Here is a 24,098-nt window from a genome sequence, read left to right on the forward strand (position 1 = left end):
AACTTGCTGAGAGTCACACAGCCAATCTGTGAGAGAAGCAGAATTTCCTTATTCCAAAGAGATGCACTATGTCAAGCTTAACAAAAGGAAAGTAAGGATCAAGTTCATCTGACTTCTCTTTGTTTTCTGATATTATAACCCCATTCAATATCTATAATATGTTTATCATCTTAAAAATCTTCTTAGCCAATTATTTTATAAAATCAACTGGTTTTGAAAAGCACCCCGTCATTTTTAGGGATATTCTAAACATCTATCTGAGCTCATAATGAGTTTTTGTGTTTGTGATACTGTCTCCCTCCTATCCCTACTCTAGGACAATGGCAGCCTTATATTTTCATACTCAATTTCTTGTCTTTGTTTCAATTTTCTATATGTTACTGATATGATGATTAAGATGCCTAGCATGTTCATTAAAAATAGAGGATTCAGACATACCAAGAGGGAAACAGATCTGATCATTTCCTCCCATTTGGCCTGTTAATTATGTAGTGGCCAAACTGTGTTGTCGTTTGGTACATCATGTAGAGTAGTTAGCTCTTTGTAATTATAGAATTGTGGATTTGTAAACTAGCTGACAAGAAAGCTTTTCCTCCAGCTTTTAAACTTATTTGGAATTTAATTCAATTCAATTTTTTAAAACATTAAACATCTAACTTGCCTGGTATATTACACCAGACACTGGAGAGGTGGGGATATGGCATTCATTCATTCACCCAACAAATATTAATCCATATTTGTTTATTAGGTGTTGTGTGGGTTGTGTGTTGGGAGGGAAGGAGAGAGTAGGGAATATAAGCCTGAATAAGAAAATAACCTTTGGTTCTTATAGTTTGAAGTATAGCATGTAATCCAACATTTAAATCTCAGAATTCACTGTAGAATCTGTTGTTTTCTTAGACTGTCAGAAAAAAAAAATTCTGCTTGGAGCTAGCTCCTGATGAAGTAAAAATATTGCTCAACTTGGGATCAGAAGAAACCAAAGTATTTTTTCCTGCCATTTACCAGCAGTAAGATTATGGGCAAAACGCTTATCTTCTCAGATTCTGCTTCCTCATCTGTAAAATGGGGTATTAGAATTACATATCTGCATCACTTCCCAGAGCCGCTGTAAGGAATAAATGAAATGTATAGAAAATGCTCTGTAAACATTAAGGCTACATAACTATTAGTTATTACTATTATTAATGTGTCACAGACAGTATATAGATATAAGTAAAGTAAAAAGTAGCAAGGAAAAACGAAGGGTAGCATTTATATGTAAATTGAGTTGAATGATTTAATTCAAATCAATAAACATTTATTAAGTTTTTACTATTTAAAAATCATCAGAATTACAAAATGCAAAATTAAAAGGCCATTATATTTTCCTGGGATTGTAGAGGAACCCTGCTTCCTCTTTCCTGGGATTGTAGAGGAAGCAGGGTATAACACACAAATACAAAGTAATTTCAATAAGGACAAAAGGATGGGGGGGATGTTTTTAAGTTTAGAATCTTAAGAAATGATTGTTAAATTTTCATTGTGAATATTTACAGCTCAGAAATCTGCAAAAGCTCCAAATTAGAACTTGATTCATTGTTCTATTGATTGTACAAACATCATGAATGATGGAGAGAATGTAAAATAAACTTAAAAGTTAATGCTATGAATTTTTCCCCTGCCCCTGAGAGTTGGTTCTCAATACTTTCCAGCACATCTCTGTGTATCATTTATATATGAGTGAAGCCAGTTTCATGGTCAGATACAACTATTTTCGTAATGCTTCAGAAGTAAGACAAAGGAAAACAATAATTTTCATACATTCAAAATTTCTTGTCTGAAATGTTTTCATTTAATGAGATATTCGGTTTCCTTTAATGAATTACTAACAATGAGAAACTAGTATGTGAATATATACACATGCACATATATATATATATATACACATATACACACACACACACACACACACACACACACACACATATATGTATATGTATATGTGCACAAATATATGACTTGTGGTTCCTTTTTTTCCCTAACAACAAGCTAGCTAGTGGTTCATCTATTCTATTTTTCATATTAGATGAACAGAAACATGAAATACTAGGTTAGTTTTGTGTTTGCTCTGGTACCACATAAAGTATGATTTTAAACTTAAGAGAAAAGAAAAATCTCCATATGTTCAGAAGGACTAAATATGGTCTAATTTTCTTCTTGAATAAATCTACTATCATATTAGACATGACAGTAAAAAAAAGGAGACTGGACAAATTTCTACAATTGTGGACCACTAAGCAGGAAGAGGAGTAACATCATATCTGTTAAAGATATCTTAGGATGCTAATTTAAAAGGAAAAACAATTGGTTTACGAATTTTAAAGATAAGTCTGACTTGAAATATTTAGTGAGTGGAAGTACATATAGTTCTTAGGCACACTGACTAAAGGATTATGTTAAAGTAATGGATAAAGTATCAATATTAATATACTTTTATAAGGATTTATCTGGAAAGAATATAGATATTGCTTCTCTAAGTAGAAAAATACTGCTCACAATAAATTTCATAATTCAAGTATATACATTTCCTTTAGAAGTGCGCTTATTTCTGTTATGTATAGGAGTGTGTGTGTGTGTGTGTATGTGTATATATATGTATATATATATACATATATATATCTTTATATGACACAAGTCTCATCCAATTTACATTTTGGTCAATGTAAATGATTCAAAGGGATGCTAGGTGGTAAAGTAAATAGAACTCTAGGCCCGGTTTCTGGAAGAGTCCTCTTTCTGAGTACAGACACTTACTAGTTGTGTGACCCTGGTCAATCATTTAACCTTGTTTGTCTCAGTTTCCTCATCCTTAAGATGAGCTGGAGAAGGAAATGGCAAACTACTTTAGTATCTTTGCCAAGAAAAATCCCAAATGAGCTCATGAAAAAACAGACATGACGGAAAACAACTAAAAAACAACAAAACAATGTAAGAGTCTTTCACAAAGTACAATGTTTTGCTAAGCTACTGAATATATTATTCTAAAAATGGGGTCCATTACTATTATAGAGAATTAATTTCACAAGTTATAACAATATCCAGTCTCACAAATATACTCACTGAATTGGCATTTGTTGGGTTTGGCCAAGGTCTACCACCACCTGGACCCCTATAAGATAAGATGATAAACAAAGGTTTAACTCAGACTAATTTTAGCTTCTGACCAACTGAAATATAAAAATATTAAATAAAAAAACTACTAATTTCACCATAACTGCACTATACTTTTTATAATAGAAATAAGATTCTTCTACATCTTTTTGAAATAAAACAGATTATTTCATTACAAATATGTTCTATAATTTAGCATTCTTAATATTTTAAAAAATATATACAAAACCCGAAATATAATCCCTAGAAACAGTTAAGCCAAATAATACAGATAAGTGACTAAAACACAGCTGCATACTTGTATTATGTACCATTTGTTAAAAGAAAGGAAGGCTGCAGACTCTAATTTTAATAGGGTAGTAGCAATATCATTGTATTTAACCTGAGATTTGTTGCTGTTTAATGTCACCTTTATTTACATGGTTGTGGTAGGCTTAAATACTGTTCTGCTGTTCCTGCATTCTACATTACTTCATATGTCTTCCTGCATTTCTTGAATTGTTGATATTTATTATACTATGCAGTAAAATAATAATATTGCCTTTATATACCACAATTTATTAACTTTTCCTCAGTTAACTGTTCACACAGATCATTTCCAGCCTTTTGCTATTACCAACAGTACTAGTTTGAATAATTTTGATCAGATAAGTCTTTTTTTCTGGTGCATAACCATCTTAGAATATGAAACAAAAGGTGAAATTACTCATTCAAAAGATAAGAATTTTTTTAAACTAAATTTTCTTGCATATTTAGCAACTGGGATAGCACTTCCTCACATTTGGCCCTCCATTTCCCAAGTGACCATATTGTATTTCTGGTGCTAATGCCAGCACACTCTCAATTTAGATTTGATGTTGAGATGAAATGAGGCATTTGAGAGGTATTGAATGAAGCACTTTATTCAAAAATAGTCAGGGTATATACAAGCTTCACTAGACAAGGTCTCCTTCACTTCAGAGTAAAACTTGTCTAGTCAACGCATCATCAAGGGTAGATGACTTGTGTAGTTTCAGGTGACCAAGACTTGGAGGCCCCAATTAACTGAAGTTGGGACCGTCTTTGTTTTGGGGCCAGGAAGATGTATCAGTAAAGCTGGGGCCAATCAGGTAGCAGAGGAGGCAAGAAGCCATGGAAGTCAAAGATATCAAGTCAAGAAAACTCTGATCTTTTCCCAGACTTCAGGTTGAAAATACTTTGTGGATCATCAACTGCTAGAACCATTGTCCAACGACTTCTGGTATATTCTGAGAAAGCCACTGGAAACAGTTTAAAGAAAAAGAATCCAACTTATGACTTCATTGGTATAAGATATTCTAGATGAGAAAAACCTATTGATGCATGTCTGCACTTTGGTTACTTGGAATCTGAGATTGTTGCTTGGGGACTCGGAGAAGTTAAGTAATTTACCTAAGATCACACAGCCTTCACCTGTCAAGGGCTGGACTTGAACCCAAATTTCCTGACTCTGAAGCAGTACTGATGGCTGCCTCTCCTAGGTCAAAATAAAAGACTATCTCAAACAGCAAAGCAAATAAAAATGATCAGGAAACATCCTCCCACATAACCGTGGGCTAATATGTTCACAGTTACTGCATGAGGCAAGGCACACGTGCAGAGAATGTGTGTGAACATGCACTGGGCACATAGGTAGGGAACTTGTGCAGCCACAGAACATGTACGAAGAGACTCCAATCCTAAATCCCTGCTGGGAGGGCCCACCCTGTGTGGCCAGAGCAACCAGCGCTTCTGGTGTCGCAGAGCTGCTCAGGCTCTGGTCACATTAACATCACTGTCTGACTTTTTGTTGAGTTCTGCTGGGTGTCCTGTTTCTGCACTCTGTGGATTCTCATTGCATCTCTGCAGGACTTCCCATTCTTTTTGCTAGGTTTTGTATCTCTCTGCTCAGTGGCTAGTTGTCTCTGTTGGCCATCTATGTAGGTATCATTGTTAACAAGTTGCTTTCTGCTATCATCTGTTAGCCATTAACCCTTCAGGCTTATATTCTAGGTCCTCTGTTCCTAGCATGCCTATAAAGCCTTTCTCTAATAAGAGCGGCCTGATGTATTTTAATGCATAACACTAAAACTGTGTTATTGAAACTATAAACATGACTAAGGAAAAAAAAAAGAGGAAAAAGACATAAGAAAGTCTCCTGGTCAAGATTAATTCTTTTCTTTTAACTGTCCTTTATCTAGAGCCAATCCCAATCATCTTATTCTGATGGATTTAGAAAACACCTTGTTCCTATTTTAACTCTGGATTTTCAGCATATGGCCTCAAAAATCTATTTAGACAACTCTGACCTAATACTTTATCTGCCTCAAACTTACAAGAACTCTGACAAATAAATTATATTCTAGGTTCTCCTTTTATTTCTCATCCTTTATAATAATTCCTATGTAATTCAAATTTATATTTTTTGATATACCATTGGTTTCCTCTTGGATACTTTTAAAAATCTTTAATTGTTGAAGTTCTGGAATCTAGTGCCTGAATTCAATTAGAGGATTGTCTCTGTTAAGATCCTGTGGGTTTCATCAAGTTTCTACTTGTCAATGTTGCTGAGAAATTATTTTAATAGAATATTCTTTTAGAATGATTCAGAAACTTTGTTTTTTTTAAATGCTACTTGCTGATCAATAATTCTCAAATGATATCACTCAGTGTTGTTCCAACCATGTTATATTCATACTGAAGAATGTATACACTCTAATAGTTAAAGTCTTTGAAAATTTTGTTCAGTCATTTGTTCTATTTCTTCTTATATTGAAACTATTCTGTTTTTCAGAGATGCTACCATTTAATCAACTTTCCAATGAATGCTCTAAAATGCTTAATATTTATGTAGTAGACTTGATGTTTTCCTTCACTGATTTTAGCACTATGTTTATAGATGTGTCAGAGAGCTTTATATTTCTATTACTGAGCTTTTTATCATTCAGAAAATTTTTGTATGAGATCCAATTTCCCTTCTAGTAGTCCTGTTATTATTGCTGTTCCTTTTTTCTTTTCTTCCAGTGTTCTCTTCTGTCTTACAATGTTTTAAGCTAATGCATTAAGTCATTTTTTGGTGAAATCATTCTTTCCTTTTTCTTCTTTCATTAAAATGTTACTTTCTGAGAGCATTCTCCACCCTCGTTTTATTTTTTTTAACTTTATCTGGTATATTTACTCTTATTTTAAGATAGTAAAACTGTGCTTAGTTATGATCATTTAAATCTCCATCATCTTGCTAGCCAATATAGAATTGCTCTCCAATATAGAATTATTTCTGAAAAAAACCTAAGCTGATCATTAGTAATAAACCATAATATAAAATTCTTGGTTGTAACTATTCACAAAGTGATAACTCTGTGACTCTGGCACTAAAAATATAATAGGAATTAACATATATATATCTAGATAGATAGATAGATAGATAGATAGATAGATATAGATATAGTTATGTTCCCATGTTTTCTATACATATGCACACAAAATAAGTATAATTTGGGTACATATTGAGAGTCAGCGTGATTGGGGGCATAAAGAATAGCGGGTTAGGCTCTTGAGTCAACAAGGTCTAGGCCCAAGTCCTGACTTTAAAAGATATTGGCAGCCATCTGGGGGAATGGGTGGGGGGAAGGAGGGGAAAAGTTGGAACAAAAGGTTTTGCTGAAAAATTACCCATGCATATATCTTCTAAATAAAAAGCTATAATTAAAACAACAACAACAACAACAACATATTGGCAGCATGATCTTGCACAAGTCATTTACATTTTTCAGGTAAATCTCTAAGATTATAATTTATGTAATCTATATAAGCTATAAGGATTCCTATTATAACTTCCACAGATGAATCTTGAGTTGTAGATGAAGGTCATAACCTCCCTCTTAGGAACTTAAGGGATACCCCTGAGCAGTTGTAGGATAGCTTTTAATATTTTTGATACAAACCTTTTACTGATATATTTTTCCCATTTAAGAATCAATTTAGTCAGCCAGGCTTAAGTAGTTTTTAGAAAAGGCCATTTACTACCACAGAACCATAAAACAAATGGGTTTAAAATATACCTCCTAACGTTTGTGATATACTTTCCCACATGGTCTAGAGAAAAGTGAGTTTAAGCTTAAAGAGCACATTGGCAAAAGAGATAGAACAGAGTTCTTAGTAGCAGAAAGTCCTTTGCTTGAATTCATAAGGTACTCATGATATGTTCCCCATAAGCATGGTTTCTTTGCTGGACTCATAGTGGAGTCATAAAACCAACAGAAATTCTATTAGAAGTTTTGGAGACACTGACGGTACACCAAAAGAAAGATGGGAACTCCAAAAAATCTCCTGGGTCCTTCAAAGATCCTAAGATCTTCCTCCAACAAAAGGGAAGAGGAAACATGGCCAAGACCAAATCAGAATCTTCTTCTACTCCCCTGCTCTCCAGAAGATATTCCTACTTAAAAAGTCATGCTTGCTCCAATTTTTCAGATGACTCTTTTGATAACTAATAGATGACCCTTACAACATAGCCAAATTTTTCCAGTCTGTCTGAATCCTTTTTCATTCCTGTTTCAAATTATTAAAAAAAAAAACTTTTAAATAAAGCCTACTGTTGAAATTGACTGATTAGAAATCTTATCATATACTTTAAGTAGGATACTATGGCTTGATTGAGCAAATATAAATGAACTTCACAATTACACTTGAAAATGAGCTACTGACTTTTATCTGTAGAAGCTGCTTCTAGATTTGAAAATACTTATACTAAGAAATTGCCAGTCAAGACCAAAAAAAAAAAAAGTACATTTATAGATACATACATTCATGGATTAAGCCACAAATATAAGCAGCTAGTTTTACTTATTTTAATAGGGGCCTGATTGGCAAATATGTATGAAATGCTATGTTTGTTGAGTTTTTGTCAAAAAAAAAAAATCTTTGGATCTAATAACCCATCATCCAAAAACTTTTTTTTTCTAATGTCAAGTTTCTTAAAGAAATGTTTTCAGAAACAGGATTTCAGGGTTTACTAATATCATAGAAATAACATGATATATAGTGTAAGCTGAAAGTATGTTGTGATCCTATATTAATGAATCATTTAGGTGGTAAAATAAACTATTCTATATGAACTATTGCTCTTCAGCTTTGTTTTGTGTAAATAAATAAAATGGAGTAGAGGACCAATAAAGAGACAAAATTCATGGGCAAACAGCCACAAACAGACACATACATTTAGGGAAGCACTGTTCCATTTGGGGGAAGCCTAGACCCCTGTTGGAAATTCTGCCCATGTCCTACTGGATACTTACCACATCTGTCAAAGAAAAGACAAAGGATTAGAGTGAGGATTTGCTAGCATTAGCTACTACCCTGGTGTTTCTTAAATAGAATTAGACACTTTACATGATCAGACTTTCTTTTCATCTGAAGATGACTGAAGCTTCTTTTCACTTAAAACATTATCTGTCATTGGCTGGCTGAACTGTCAGTCAACATCACAGTAATCACTAAAGGTATAAAAACAAGTTAAATTGGTGGCAGCCCTGATGCTGACTGATAGTCTTGTTATCTAAAGACAGTAATGTGACCCATAAATATTTCTAGGCTCTAATTTATAAAAAAATATTCTGCTTAAAGTCTTAATTGCAACACAGTGCTATATCTATCATTTAAAAATTATGATAAAAAACAATACAATACATGACTACCCTTATAATTTCTTATCTTTTGTGTAAAGCTTAAGCAAGAATTATTAAAGTAGATAAAAATAATATACTTATTTCGTGACTTTCAAATGTTCTATATAAACATAAACTCGTTTATTCTCATATCCTCCAATGGGTTTTCCATTAAATTACATTTTAATATTTTAAGAGAAGTATTAATAATAACTTATATTTATATAATAAATTTTCTTCCAAGTATTCAGAACATTTGGAATCCACTTTAACTTTCATAATATTTTTGGTTGGAATGGGAGGAGGTGAGTAGGAAGGAAAGAAATAGTATTGAATGGCAATTACTATTAGACAGGGTTCTAAAATTCTGATTGCTATTTAAAAAGGAGGGAAGAAGAAAGTGGCCAATCACATTACAAAGACTGAACACTATAACACATGATAGGAGGCATGTCATAGAAAGGAAGTTTCTATAAATTTACAGTGTAGGCATGAAATTTCAGCTATGTAATTTCATAATAAAATTTGAAATTTAAAGAGGTCAGATAGCTTATAAAATGTGGCTAGTCCTCAATGAGTTGAAGTGTATCATTAATATCAAAACAACTGTCTTTAACAGAGAAGAAAGAACTTAGACTTATACCATCTTCATTCTTTTTCAGACAAAACAAATAACATTTCTTATCTTAACTAAAATTCATTTTATTCTTAAAAAAAAAAAAAACTGTGAGCCTTAAATGTATAGGACTTACAAAATAGAAAAAAAAATAATTTTATAATTTATCAAATTATTTTATTTTCAAATAAACATAATGATTTTTTATTTGAAAATTTAAAAAATATTGCACAGATTCTTCTATTTTCTTCTATTTAAATATAATGTCTAAGGAAATGAAAATGAACTAGGATACAATATTGAAGGCAGTAAAATACATAATCACCAAAATGTGGAGAAACTGAAAGTTGGAAATTCTCTTAGATCTAGCATGATCATATAAATTTCTAAGTGTGGTATAATGGAGAAATTATAATAGTTTGGATTCATAGCCGGGATACTGATGCATAAATGTAAATTATTTTTAATGATCAGCTATAACCAAAGTATATGTCTAATGATTAAATATGCTTTACAATAAATTTTTTACATGTATTTTTAGACTCCATAGTAGAAAATATGACTTAGATATGGGTTATTAATTATGCAAGCTTAGGAGAACAAAGCTAGTGATTGTAGTTTCAAAGATTCAAGGAACATTTTATAGCAATAAGTGATCAATGGAATATACCTTTTGATACTTTAAACCTGGTTTGCCTAATATACAAAATAATTGTAACATAAAGATGGTTAGAAGAAATCAGGCATGTGTTAATGACTTTAAAATAAATACCAAAGTTAAACAATAAATCTTACTCTCCCCCTAAAAATTTATAAATTTTCTATTATTTATAAATATATATTTATATTTAAATGTAAAAAGTACAATTTGGTTACTATCTTCCATCTTTTAACATTTCTTAATAATTACTTACCTTTAATTCTGGTATTATTAAAGTAATAATTTTAGAAAAGAAGTGTGTATTTGGAAAACTCTTGCCAGAAGTAGCTAACATACTGGTTATAAAACCTGAAGACAAATCACTGAACTTTCCAGTGCCCCTGACAACTCTCTGAGAATGTAAGGAACCAAACTGGAAGTTCCTCCCACCAATAAAATCACATATAGCTTATGCCCTTGACAATTTTTTTTGATTCAACTTGGGACCAAAGTTATTGATCGCTAGGATGTTTTTCAGTGCCAGTAAAATTTTAATAAATAGGTGGAATGGATCCAAAAAAATGCTTAAGTAGAATATTTTCACAATATTCAGTATTATATAAAGCATTTCTATTACTTTGGATCATCCATATTTAGGTTACATATCTGTAATTCATTAATGAATTCTTCAGATGCCAATGTTGTTTGCATCTTTATTTTTTATGACTATTCATTTTTTTCATATTCAGTACTGCAAGGAATTTGAACTCATCAATATGAGTACTCAATGCAATAACATAGATTATACCCCATTCACATTTACCTATTTTTTATTACTTCTGTCCATGTACTTTTTTATATCTGTCACAGGAGATCCAGCCAATATGCTGAAGATCTCATTCTCTGAGCATTTCATTAATTGGTAAGAAATAGACAAGAAAGAAATATCAAGCAAAAAGTTTGGATCAAAAACCTTAAAAATGGCGTACCCATTACTTGTACAACTTATAAAAGGAAAAAGAAAAAAAAGAAAAAAATATGCAGAGCATCATTTTAAAAAATGATCTTATTTAATAAATGATATTTTATAATATTCAACTAAATAACAAATACATTCCCCATCTTCATTTGAGCTATAACTCAACATTTCTTTTTAAAATGAATGTCATTTTAATAAAGAGAATAAAGAATGTAACAGATTTGCTTACATGTTCATTCCAGGCATTCCAGGGCCACCTAAAGCATTCAGGGGGGGCCTCATTGCACCTCCATAGTTCTGCAATGATAACCAAGGGTCAGACTACCACAAAACAAAAAAACAAAACCAAAGAGGAGGGGGGAAAGAAAGGAGAGCAGGTTAATGATTTCCCTACACAACTGCTGACTGGATAAGGCCTGTGCAATTCAGTGAAGAATCCCTTCTTGTACTTTTTAATTTCTAGTTTATGAAAAATGTATGAAAATGTAGGCTCATTGAATTATATTAAATGGATCTGAGAAATGTTTATAATAACATTCAACATGCATTTATTAATCACCTACTGTGTGCATAACATACTTTTAAGTGGGGGAATTTCTTACAGAAATTTCTCATCGTGGCACAACAACACAGTCAAAGATAAATGCTAATGAGTTCAATGTAAGAAAGTTGATTTGACATATTCAACAAATATCATCACCAGGGTTAAATTATAAACTACATAGTAACCTAAAAAACCAAAACTAAATAATCATGCACACTCATAAAAACCCCAATTTGTATATTTACATATATATGCACATGTAACGAGCATAATTTAAACCTAATTTACAATTAAAAGATTTTTAAAGTTGGAAGGAACATTAGAATTCACCTAATTTAAAGTCTGTGAGTGTAACAATTTCTTCTACAACATCCTGACAAAGGTGTTTATTGAGTTATCTTAAAACTTGCAATAATATAAAGTTCACTCATTTAATTGTTATAATATTCTTTCCAGTGCATCAGTAGTCAACTACTATGCCATTGATAGCAATATAAAAGAATAAATTTCTTTCTGGTTCTTAACCTGATCTTTTTCCAACTGGTATTCTTTTTTTTCCTTCATAAGAGTATAACAGTTGAGTGTAATTTCATTGTTAGGTTAATGGTACCATTGATCATAAGAACACAAGGTTAGCAAGACCAGATTAATATGGATAAAAAGGGAAATAATTCTAATGTGAATTGCAAAGAGAATGATCCTTTTTTTAAAAATTGAGAATGTACCCTAATTATAGATATATAATAACTGAAATAGGGAACATGAAAGAGAAATCTTTTGGTAATTTGGATACAAAATCAAATGGAATATTTATTCTTTCATACATCCATTCAAAAATATTTAAACTTTGTACACTCACACTCCCAATGGCTAACACAGTAGATGATCCTTTATTTTGATATTAACTGCATTGAACTATTGTTTGTAAACTACATATCTGAGCACAAACTCCCATAGTATTTTAAAGACCACATTTAACATGGTATTTTATAAGAAACCTCTATTTGGTCTCTGATTATGATGTTACTATCGACAAAGTTTAAAGTATAAGTGCTGTAATTAAAAATTTTAAACATAAATTCTCACTAGTATTCCCTCAGTTCAAATTATTTTATCTGAGTCAAAAACTGCTCTTATTTTTTCTTAATGTGGTATAGACAAATGAATAGTTTCTTCTTTCATTTAAATATAAATGACTCACCTAAGCAATTTCCTTTGTCTCTATGTAGCCTAAATTTGAAAAACCATCTGATTTCTCATGTAAATTCATAAGACGATATATGACAATAAAAAAACAAGGGTGTTGCTTAGCCACAAGCAAAAATTCTTAACAGAATGAATTCCTGACTATCTCATGATTTGTTAGCCATTGCTCACAAATAAAACTAACTTGAAATGGGTATTTTCTAAACTATTTACTTATCTGCAACATAAGCCATATAAACACAAGTTATATAACTTAAGGCATAACTGTACACACACACACACACACACACACATACACATTTACCCATAATGTAATAAGGTTCTTGAGAGAAGAAATTGTTTTGGGTTTTTTTTCTTTGTATACCTAGCACTGAGTACAATGTCTAACATATAGTAGGCACTTAATAAATACTTGTCTTACTAATTGATTGGGTCTAATTACTATGAAAACTGGTTTGGTACAGATAATAGAGTTTGGAACTTGCATTTATATGATGTAATATTTTGCTTCATGGAAGTACTCTGAAAAGTTTAGTTTAAAAACATACAAGTTTAGCTATTTGAAACCCATATGATTCTATAAAGTCACTAGTTTAAATATGCTCATAATTTTTGACACTTTGAACGCTTTGCTTCAAACTCTTAAGACTACTTGAACACCATTTAATAAACTTAATTTATCAATTTACAAATTAGAAACTTGGGAACAAAAGAACTAAAATATCTAATCAAAGGTGTTTAAAGCTATCTAAGAATATTTTGGGTCTAGAATGAGTAGTTTCATTTAAATTTGGGTACCTAGGGGGAAAACTTATTTTGGATGGGATTACCAATTTTAGTGATTATTTAGAACTTTAATGGAAATAATTTATTTCCTCATAGATTCAATCAGTAAACATTTACTAAAAGCCCATTATGTTACTGAGGATACAAGTACAAAGAATGAAATGACATCAATTCACAAAGTAGTGAAAAACCTAAATAGTTTATCTTTTGTATAATTTAATAGGACCAGAAAAGTCATTTGAATGAGCCATGAGAATAAAATTAATCTGAAAACCTGTCAGGTACTTGAAAAGTAACAAACCAGCCCAATGCTGCTTTTACATATCCAAATTGCTTTCAAAAACATTCCAAAAGAATAAAACTCTTGTTGCTTTCATGAAGATTATAGGGAAAGAAATTCACTGACTACTGTTAACCATATGAGCACCTCCCTGCACAGGTTTATACAGTTCTCATCTTTGGTGTTGGAATCTTTAGAAATTAATTTCCACTTCAGGCATATTTTTGCAAATATAAGAGAAAAATCTCTTTAAAAAAATCTAAAACAAATTTGACCTCTTGGGATAAAGTGCCTAAAATGCCACTGATGGTTAGAGAACTTTCAATTCTATTGTATAATCTCTTGCTTCTGATTAAGTACAGCTGACAGGTATTGATGAATAGTATTAGATCTGAAAAAGAGAACATGCTTCAAAGATGACTCCTCAATGGCCCTATGGTGTACACTAGAAAACTGTGACTATAAGACTCGTGATTTTTAAAATGTTTTGCTACTTAACATTCTCAACATCTTGGTTTTTATTTAGGATATCACAACCTTTTTACCCAGTATATCTAATAGAAAGATATTACTACCTATCAATTTCCAAATTATATTTCTAAATTTCCTCTAAAGAGAAAAAGGCACTATACAAATAAAATGAAAGGCTGTTGATACATGATTTATAATAAAGATTTGGATTTACATAGATAAAATCATATACCTGGAAAGATGTTATATCAGGTCCAGATATAATATGGTTAGCCAGTGTGAAATAAGTATTATGTATGAGTCCGTTTTAGAAATAAACACATTGCTATAATGATTCAAAGACTAGTATACCAGTGGATATAATTTAGAAAATGTGTAATTTGTAAACATTTTCATCAAACTAGCCAAACTTTTAAAATAAAATTAGCTGATGTTATTCTTCAGATACTTTTTGTATATTGCTACTGAAAATATTTTTGCATTTAAGCAAATGAAGTCATGTGCATTAGATAGACAAAAGAAGTATTATGTGATATAACATTTTACATTGTTAGTCCTATTCTATAGCTCCTGAATCATAAAAAAGCCTCTTGCCAGTCCTTTTAGTTTATGTCAAATGCCACATACAAACATTCATGTCAAATACCTGTGGCCCTAAGGGAACCATTCCTCTTGGAGGAGTCATTCTCTGCATTGGTCCACCCATATTTGGATGTCCTGAAAAAAAGACATGAAGATGTAAGATTTCACTATGCATGAATGCCAAACAAGGGCCAACAGTTTTTAAAAGACTTATGATGCACATTTCAGGCACCTGATTTAAAATTATAGTTGCTTAACAATAGATTCTATTTCTGAAAACTATCTAGCATCCTTTCCTAAATTCCCTCTCACTACCTGGAATTCTGCTACTCTCTTAAAATAATGCCCATCTTTATGGGTACTCTAGAACAAAGTTTTTTAAACTCTGGGTCATGATGGAGTCATGTAAGTGAATGTGGGGGAGGAGGGGTCACAAAATTATGACATTAACAGTAAATGTTTGATTTGCATGTCTATTTTATATGCCTATATACCTGAGGTTGCATAAAAATTTCTTAGGTGAAAAGGAATCATGAGTGAAAAAAGTTTAATAAGCCTTGCTCTAAAGGATACTCTAGTGGTAAGTTACCATACTCAGTTAAAAACATCCCTTGGATTTAAGAGAGAGCCAAAGTCAAATCAAATTTAAGAGCGAGCCTACTAGCTTTTTGACTAGGTTAAGTGAATTGTCTGCTCTGAAATTCATCCCCTCAGCTGCAAAATAAAAATAGCTAAAATATCTTTCATTATTAAGTTATGAAGCTTAATAGCTCATATCAAAGATAATGTGTCAAAGTGCTTTGTAAAGAAGTATATAAATGCCAGTGAATAATGACAAACAATTCTCAAGTATCAAGGGATGTGTGTGTCTGTGTGTCTTTAGTCTAGTAATGTAAATTATTCCGGTTCATTCTGTGGCCATTTCATTGTTTACCAACTTCTCTACCAAAAGTGGTGTAAAGTAGCAAGCAAGAACAAGTGAAATCAATAAAATCTGAGGGTTAAAAGTTTGAAGCAATTACCTAAAATGAGGCTACTGAATTATCTTTAATTCAATACCCATGTTATTCCTATCTTACAGAAATATATTATTTAATTTATTCTTATTCATATCTATATTGAGAATAGCAATACTTTCTTAGTATTAGTATAGACCCTTATAATTTTCAAAGTGACTTCACATATATTTTCTACTGAACCTTCTCAACAATCCTGTGAAGTAGGTGCAAATGATTACTGTTCCCATCTTATAGAGAAGAAATTAAGATTGAGAAGTTGTGATTTACTCAGCCATATAGCTAGTAACTGATTGAGCAAGCAACTCAGAACCCAAGTGTCTTCATGACTACTCAACTGAGATTTCCATTTTATTATTTTATTGTTATTGTCCTCGAGTCTTTTCAGTCATAGCTGACTTTTACGAACCCTTGAGGAGTGGTTTTGCCATGTCCTTCTCTAGATCATTTTACAGATAAGGAAACTGAAATAAACAGGTTTAAGTGACATGCCCAGGGTCACACAGCTAGTAAATGTCTGAGGCCAGATTTGGACTCAAGTTGATGAGTCTTCCTGACTGTAGGTAGGCCCTGAGCTCTGTCCTCTATGCCACCTAGCTGTCTCCCTCTTTCATTTTACTATACTGATTCTATAAATTCATATTATAACATACATAATATGTAAACATAATATACATAGCAACACATACTTAACAGGCAAATAATAGAAATATAAACTACAGAATATCAGAAATGGAAGGTCTTTTCAAGCCCTAGGGCTCCAGATAAGAAAACCAAGACCTAGAGAAATGAAGTATTTCCAATGTATAAAGTCAGTGAATTAAAATCTGGGTTCTCTGACAAGTTTCTAGTATGCTGCAGTTGAGTACATTACATGCATAAGTACAATGGTAACAGATGGTGAAACTTACAGAAAGAAAATTTACTTGAGAATATAAAGTATTTCCACTGAGCTTCTTAGCATCAATTTCATAGATATACATTTTAAAGAACTGACCTTGTTGTCGAGTTGGGTCCATTCCACTAGGCAGTAATGGCTGACTTCCTGGGACACCTCCAAGTGCCTAATATATTTAAAGATAAATAAAGCATGATGACAGAATTCAGCAAGTTACATTATATTTAATACTTAAGTTAATTTTAGTATTTCTTAAGGATCCTTCTCAATCATGTCAATTTATGCACATAAGACCATTGATTGTCTATTACTTGTCAAAAGATGATGTGTTTTCATGACTTTATTCTGAGGTGAAAAAACTCTTTGGGCATAAAGAAATGAGGGGAAAAAACCATTGACATTGTAGAAAAAGCCTTTTTTTTTTTTTTTTAACCAAAGTTGCCTTTTCAACATAGCTCTTTAGAATCCTATACAAATGTAATTTGTAGTAGAATCTGGATCCTCAAAGACTATTTTAACCAACTATTTAACCAACCAACCAACTATCTAAGGTCAACCAAGTCCTACAGTCTGGAAAAGTTCTAAAAACGATCTTAGTAATAGACTTATTTGCTTCTTGAAACCAACCTACGTACAGGAGAGGATTATCAATTTAAGTGTGTTGGTTACTTGATGGTGAATTTGTTGGGCAAAGAAACTCATTAAATAAATTGCCATAATACTGCATTTGGGAAAACCGTAAAGAAAAGTACCTCTTTGCATTATTTTTCTTAGCTCCTAGTCTAGCATTTTATACAGAACAGTTGCTTAATAAGTATCAACTGAATGACTAAAACATACTTAAGACAATAATCATGACAGGATATGCCCTAATAAGCTATGAAATATAGTTCACTAAAATCTAGCATCTCTGTAGAACACATTATCCCTCAAAATCCTCTCAAATTGCCTTAAGTTGCATCAACTCAGGTCAAGCTACTATTTAAACTTTTTTATCCTGTTGCCACCTTTAGTTTTTATATCACTTTCATTTCCTCTCCTCCTCATCTAGAAAGGCAATTTATTATTTGAGGGAGAGAAATGGAATGTTCCTTCCTCCCCATTACCTCTTCCAGGTTCTTTCCCAACCTCAATAATTCAATAATATGTCTTTCTTTGAGGTTCATGCAATTTATACTGTGAGGGATGTAGAAGACCCTTACCCAAAAAGACTACTAAAGATCACTCAGTAGAAAGCATTCAGAGGATGAGTGTCCCATCACGAGATAAGAAAGAGAAAGCTCATGGTAGGAGAGCTAAAGAAGTAGTAAAAATACATAGCTTTTATACAAGAGATTACATCACAAGTTTAGAAAACATTGAGAAGGGGAGGGGGAGGCGAGGCATCTAATTGGTTGTTGCTTTTCGGAGAGATTGGAATGGAAGGTTTCTGTTTCCCTGAAATCACCTGATTTCTAGGAAACAGAAAATCAGGCCTTCAGGCTTAATCATACAGATAGTGGTCAAGCTAATAGACTAAATATTCGATAAATGTCAAATACCGATAAATGTCATCAGCTCAGGTTAAGTAAATATGTTTATAGCTGGCCAAGGCTCAAGTAAATATAGGCCTGCACATATTATACAGGTCATAGGGGAAACACAGAAATAATGAAAATAAAATACAGAAAAAGAATTCATACATTCCTATAAGTTCTTCACCTTATCTCTCTATTCCACACAATTTCTATGATCCAATCAAAATCCTGGTAGCTGTTGTTTATAAAGATCACTTCCATACATTCTCCAATGAGTTCAGTAACTGGGTCATAATTTTTCTCTCCTCACTTCTGTTCTCCTATTATGGAATTTCAAATGCTCTGTTTAGCTTTCAAAGCTCTTCATAACCTAGCTTCCTCCTACTTTTCCAATCTTCTTACACCTTACTCTTCAATATTTATTCTTCTATCCAATGGCGTTTCTGTCTTTTCTATAAATCAGACACTCCCATCTCCTGACTTCAGGTATTCTCTCTGACTGTCTCTTAATCTGGAACACTATCCCCTCTTTGCTCTGACTACTGACCTACCTGGTTCCTTCAAATACAAACAAAAATTCCAAATTTTACAGGAAGCTCTTTCCAACCCTTGTTAATTCTAGAGCCTTCCCTTTGCTAATTATTTACTATTTATCCTATATATAATTTGTTCGTACAATGTTTCTTTTTGCCTTTTTGTATCCTCTGGGCTTAATATGGTACCTGGCAAAAATGAGACATTTAATAAATGTTTAGTAATTGACATCCCTTTTAACAAAGAATATCAAAGAAAGAGAAAAGAGGTAAACAAAACTAACCAGTACATCATTCAAGTCAAACATATATGCTCTGTTCATCTCCACAATTCTAATCTCTGCAAAGAGAGGTAGATGCATTCACATCTTCCTTTTTGTGCCAAGCTTATTTATTAAGTTTGCACAGCATTTAGATTTGATTTCTGTTTCTATTTCTATTCCTATTTCCTGTTTCTATTTCTATTATCTGTTATTTTATAAACTTTTCCTGGTTTTGCTAACTTCACTTTGCTTGGGTTTGTAGTATTCTTCCCATGACTACATGGTTTCTTCATATTTACCATTTTTTATGGTGTAGTAATATTCTATTGCATTCACATTTAATTAACTAGTCCCAATTGATGAGCATCTATTTTGCTTCCACAGAAAATGGTGCTATAAATATTTTGATGTCTAATGGGTCTTTCTGCCTCTCTTATACCTCTTTGGGGGTGTTTGTCTAGAAATGAAATCTCTGGGTAAAATTGTGTGAACTTTTTAGCTACTTTCTTAGAAAAATTCCAGATTGTTTCCCAAAATGGGCAAATTAATTCACAGTTCTACTAAATGTGTTATTAGTGTGTCTGTTTCCTCATACAAACCCTTTAAAACTGACTATTTTCATTTTTTGTCATCCCTACTAATATGTAGGGTGTAAGGGGCAATAAATAGTTATTCTCTTTTCTCCCAAACCATGAATACTGAATATCCCTCCAGCTAAATAATTATTTCTTTAGAGAATAATTTAGTTATAAAACTTATCTTAATTAGTAAAAAAAAGAAATCTGAATTAGTAAACAATTTACATTTTTGCCACTCTTGTACTTGAGGTATATAGTAGATTGTAGGATAAGGAGGCTCATTTGTCCCAAACTTTTGTATGTAAATAAGTATGTCCCATTGAGAGATTAAACATGCACTACAAAATGATGTCACAAAGTCCAGAATATTTTGGAAACTTCTTTTTAGAAGCTACCTTCAAAAACAATAAATTTTTTAAAATGTAACATAGTGAAAAAAGTACATAGATTTGCTATTTTCAAATATCTAAAAGTTATATGGATACCAGTTAAAATTTTTGTTTTAATGGAATCTGGAAGACTACAGTTACAAATTAATTGTGGAACTTGGTTCTCTCTTTTTGTGTCAAATTGAATCTTTCAAAGATGGCAATTTCATTGCACCAACAATTTCTAGTCAAACTAGACCATTTTTCATGAAAATCTTATAAATGGTAGGGAGAATGATGATATGATGCTGGATAAGCATTTTAAGAAGTAGTGTTTGTAGAAGAGTTTTTGAGAGAATGGACATTCTTGAGACCTTGTTCAAAAAAGACAAGTGATTCCAAATCCTATTCAGGACTATCTCTAGGTAAGAGAAAGAGAAAGTTTCCTTTAAAAGTATGTATGAAAGCCTAGTATTCAACATGTCCCTGATTTTTAGCTTGCCTCCCAAGAAACTTTTAGGAATTTCCACTTCAGCATTAGGATTTCTCTCTTGATTTGTGCTGAGATCTTGCTTCTTGTGAGAGACCAGATTTAGTCTTGTGTATTTTCTTATATAATCTAATCTGTGAAACTTCTCTCATTTTTGCTTGCTTTGATCTTTATGAAACCAGATTTTGGAATTAAGGGGCCAAGAAAGTAGATGCAAACTTAGGATACCTTTCCCTCTTTAAAAGAGAGTTACTAGGAAAATTAGTGGCTTTTTGTTCTTATGTAATCAGGCCCCTACACCAGCAATACTTTGCAATGGGGGAAAAGAGGAAGACAGACAGATATATTTCTAGTCGGGTATCCTTAGCTCTATGGAGAACTGAGTACTGATCTTCATGTTTCTTTCTTGCTCTCCTCAAGGCAGGAATCAGTCTCCCTTATAAAGGAGTGAGTAAGATTGCAGAGATATCCATCAATGGTTTCCATAAGCTGTGTTTTGACATTTTATGTGGATATACATAATGTACATGGGCAACATAGATCTTATGAATTCCATGTGATGCCATCAATATCAAAGAAACAAACATCACTATTTTCACTTGTAATTTTGACATTCATATTCTCTTGGGGATATTGGAGAATTATAGGAAAGGTTAGCTTTGACACTTTGTTTTTGGATCATTCTGGAATTACTTTATTTCATCACTGGTTACTACTGGTTACTGGTCAAAAAAATAAAAAGTAAAAGTCAAGTCTTTGCTTTTTCTATTCATTGTTAAAACACCGGCTCCAATCATCATAAACATTCTTCAAGTTCAAGTATTCTTTTAAGTATATTTTAAAAATCTAAATTTGTCTTTAGCTATTATTTTTTAACTATCCATTTGACTTCACCCAACTTCTAACCTTCCTAACATTTTCCTTATGCTCATGGGAGCATAGATGGAATCTTTATCCATTCTCATGGATACAACTTAAAAAAATACATTTTGCAAGTCAAAACTTTTTATATTGATATCTCATTAGCAGATTTAACTTCATAGAAGATTTGATATAAATTCTTTATTCTAAATATCCAAACACTCATTACTTACTAAAAAAAAAGTTTATAATCTTTCATCTGTCATTCAAATGTAATATTGTAAAATCAGGAAGTTTTAAGCTTGGGGGGATAAATATAATAACCTCAAAGACCTACTTTCCCTCTCTTTTTCAGGCTTAAGGATAATTTTTAGACAAAAAAGTTTTGTGCCCAATCCCTGGTTAGGAAAATTTTTAACATCTAAGAAGAGATTGAGCTGTCTTTTTAATTTGCACACACACACACACACACACACACACACACACACACACACACACCTATATCTAGTTTACTCCTAACTTCTTTGTAATTGAGATAAAATTCAGTTTGCTGTTAATCTTTGATAATGAAAATTAGATTATGTTATATTGGTAATAAAAATAGATTATATTATTAGTATTTGAGAAAATATAGGAATTAGAGGTTAACTTGGGGAAAGAATTGTTCTTTTCTTGGAATATCCTTTAGCTCAGGTGCTCTGTTCTAAAATGCCTATACAGCCAAAGATTTTCCTTAATATTTTCCTTCTTGCCACAACTCAGTCCTCCCTTTGTTAGTCATATATGTTCTGGGAATGCTGCCTTTCTTCAGCTTGTTAAATCCAGATGCTTAAAATGTCTCCCTTGGTTCTGAGATAACTTTTTTTTTTAATATAGATTCCTTGGGACATAACCCAACCTCTCATAGATTTTGACTGATTCATCGTCATGTACAGGTGCTGTTCACATTGGTTCTGACTGTTTGAATCAGTCAAATAGTTTACCTCATTATCATTAGACCAGCAGAGCTAAAAGAGGAGAGTTTCAACCTTAGTCTTATACTGTTCCCTTCCATTTTAATATTTGCTGTCTCAGCAAATCTAACTAGAGTTTGTTGAAAAAGATCAAATTCTGGATAGTTTTTAGTGACTTGAGGAGGGTCTGCATTATCCAATTTGAAGAACAATTTGTATGGACCAATTTGAAATCAAATTCAGTAATTAACATTCTTCCCTTTCAAGAATGTAATTCCTATTATAGTAGAAAAAAGTCTGCTTTCCAGTTCTGATTCCTGGACAGTTTAAATTTAAACACACATACACACAGGGTCCTCAACAACATGCTCACAACATACCTTTCCAGATTTATTTTCCACTAACTTCAAATTAGCCTATTAGCTACACTCAGACTTTATGATAAAAGCTGATTTCTTTTCTAACGTCCTACTCTGATACTTCCTGAGGAGTAGTGCTTATTTCTGCTCCATTTATGAATGCTACACTGAGATAGCATACCATGGATTAATTTTTATAGGAAGTACCAAGTGGATTATCAACATTGAGGGAATCAGTCCCTCACAAGCCATATCATGAAGAAATCACTTGCTCCTATCATGTTTTGGGGTCATTGCCAGACAATAGCATCATCAGGACTGGCAATCAAGAAATCTATTGATATTATACCAGATTTTCTTCAGTGTGTGCTAGAGACCATCCAGTACTTTTCTGATGAAACACTTCTCCCTCTAGTGTAGTTTATCTTGGGAATTGATGGTTCACATATATCAAAAGCTATCAAAGCAACCTGTTTACTGTCATTTTCTGTTAGACCAGGAATAAAAGGAGTACTGGAAGTTTTCTTGCCAATGCTACCTTTCCCAGATAAGAACAAGAGTTTGTATTTTACAACATTCCTTTTTCCCTTGATTCCCTCTATTTTGGGCCAGTGTTGGTGCTGAACTTAGAGGCACACAGCCACTGGTTAGAACACCTTGATTGAGTTCCCTTTGCTTACTTGAATACTGCTAGTCCCAGGGTAGTCCTGTGGCATTTTTCCCATTCTAAAATATTTCTTCAATAAATGCTTCTTGATTATGATTATCATTAAATCAACACGAACTTTTTAAGTGCCTGCTACATGCCAAGCACTATCCTAGGCACTGAAGAGATAAGACCAAGGAATAAAATAATAAAATAATCTCAACCCCCAAAAGGTTAGTATAATTTTTTAAGATATTCTATACCCTTTACCCAAATTCGATTTAATCACTGCCAGACCTGTTGCAAGGTGAAATAGGTTTAACAAAGCTTTTATTTTTCTCTCTTCATTCTTTAATAAGATTATCAGGAGAAAAGGTTATTAAAATATATAGAAATAAACAGTATAGTCAGACTGTAGGGACATTTTGAGAGAGAAAAAAGCTACTATTCTTTTTTTCTTTTCTGCTGAGGCAATTGGGATTAAGTGACTTGCCTAGGATCACACAGCTAGAAAGTGTTGTGTCTGAGGCCAGATTTGAACTCAGGTCCTCCTGACTTCAGGGCTGATGCTCTATCCACTGTGCTACTTAGCTGCCCCAGAGCTACTATTTTCTATGTAGATTTCCTACTTTGGGGTTGCTAGTTGGATATAAAATGCATGTGTGTGTGTGTGTGTGTGTGTGTGTGTGTGTGTGT

At 32.4% G+C, this 24,098-nt stretch overlaps 1 protein-coding gene across 6 annotated transcripts in view; it reads right to left on the reverse strand.

Annotated features, from left to right (window-relative positions):
- The window catches only part of SSBP2 (single stranded DNA binding protein 2), a 369,390-nt gene that overhangs the window by 40,762 nt on the left and 304,530 nt on the right, over positions 1 to 24,098 (reverse strand). For 3 of the 6 annotated variants that reach the window (XM_051992898.1, XM_051992881.1, XM_051992867.1), the window contains 4 exons: positions 16,934 to 17,000; positions 14,985 to 15,055; positions 11,281 to 11,372; positions 3,103 to 3,151 (listed from right to left, as the gene is read on the reverse strand). In XM_051992898.1, the coding sequence (XP_051848858.1) occupies positions 3,103 to 3,151; positions 11,281 to 11,372; positions 14,985 to 15,055; positions 16,934 to 17,000 (279 nt within the window). The remainder of the gene's footprint in view (positions 1 to 3,102; positions 3,152 to 11,280; positions 11,373 to 14,984; positions 15,056 to 16,933; positions 17,001 to 24,098) is intronic. The other 3 variants (XM_051992901.1, XM_051992888.1, XM_051992874.1) reach the window with 1 other exon arrangement.

Source organism: Antechinus flavipes, chromosome 1, assembly GCF_016432865.1.
Source record: "Antechinus flavipes isolate AdamAnt ecotype Samford, QLD, Australia chromosome 1, AdamAnt_v2, whole genome shotgun sequence".
Lineage (NCBI taxonomy): Eukaryota > Metazoa > Chordata > Mammalia > Dasyuromorphia > Dasyuridae > Antechinus > Antechinus flavipes.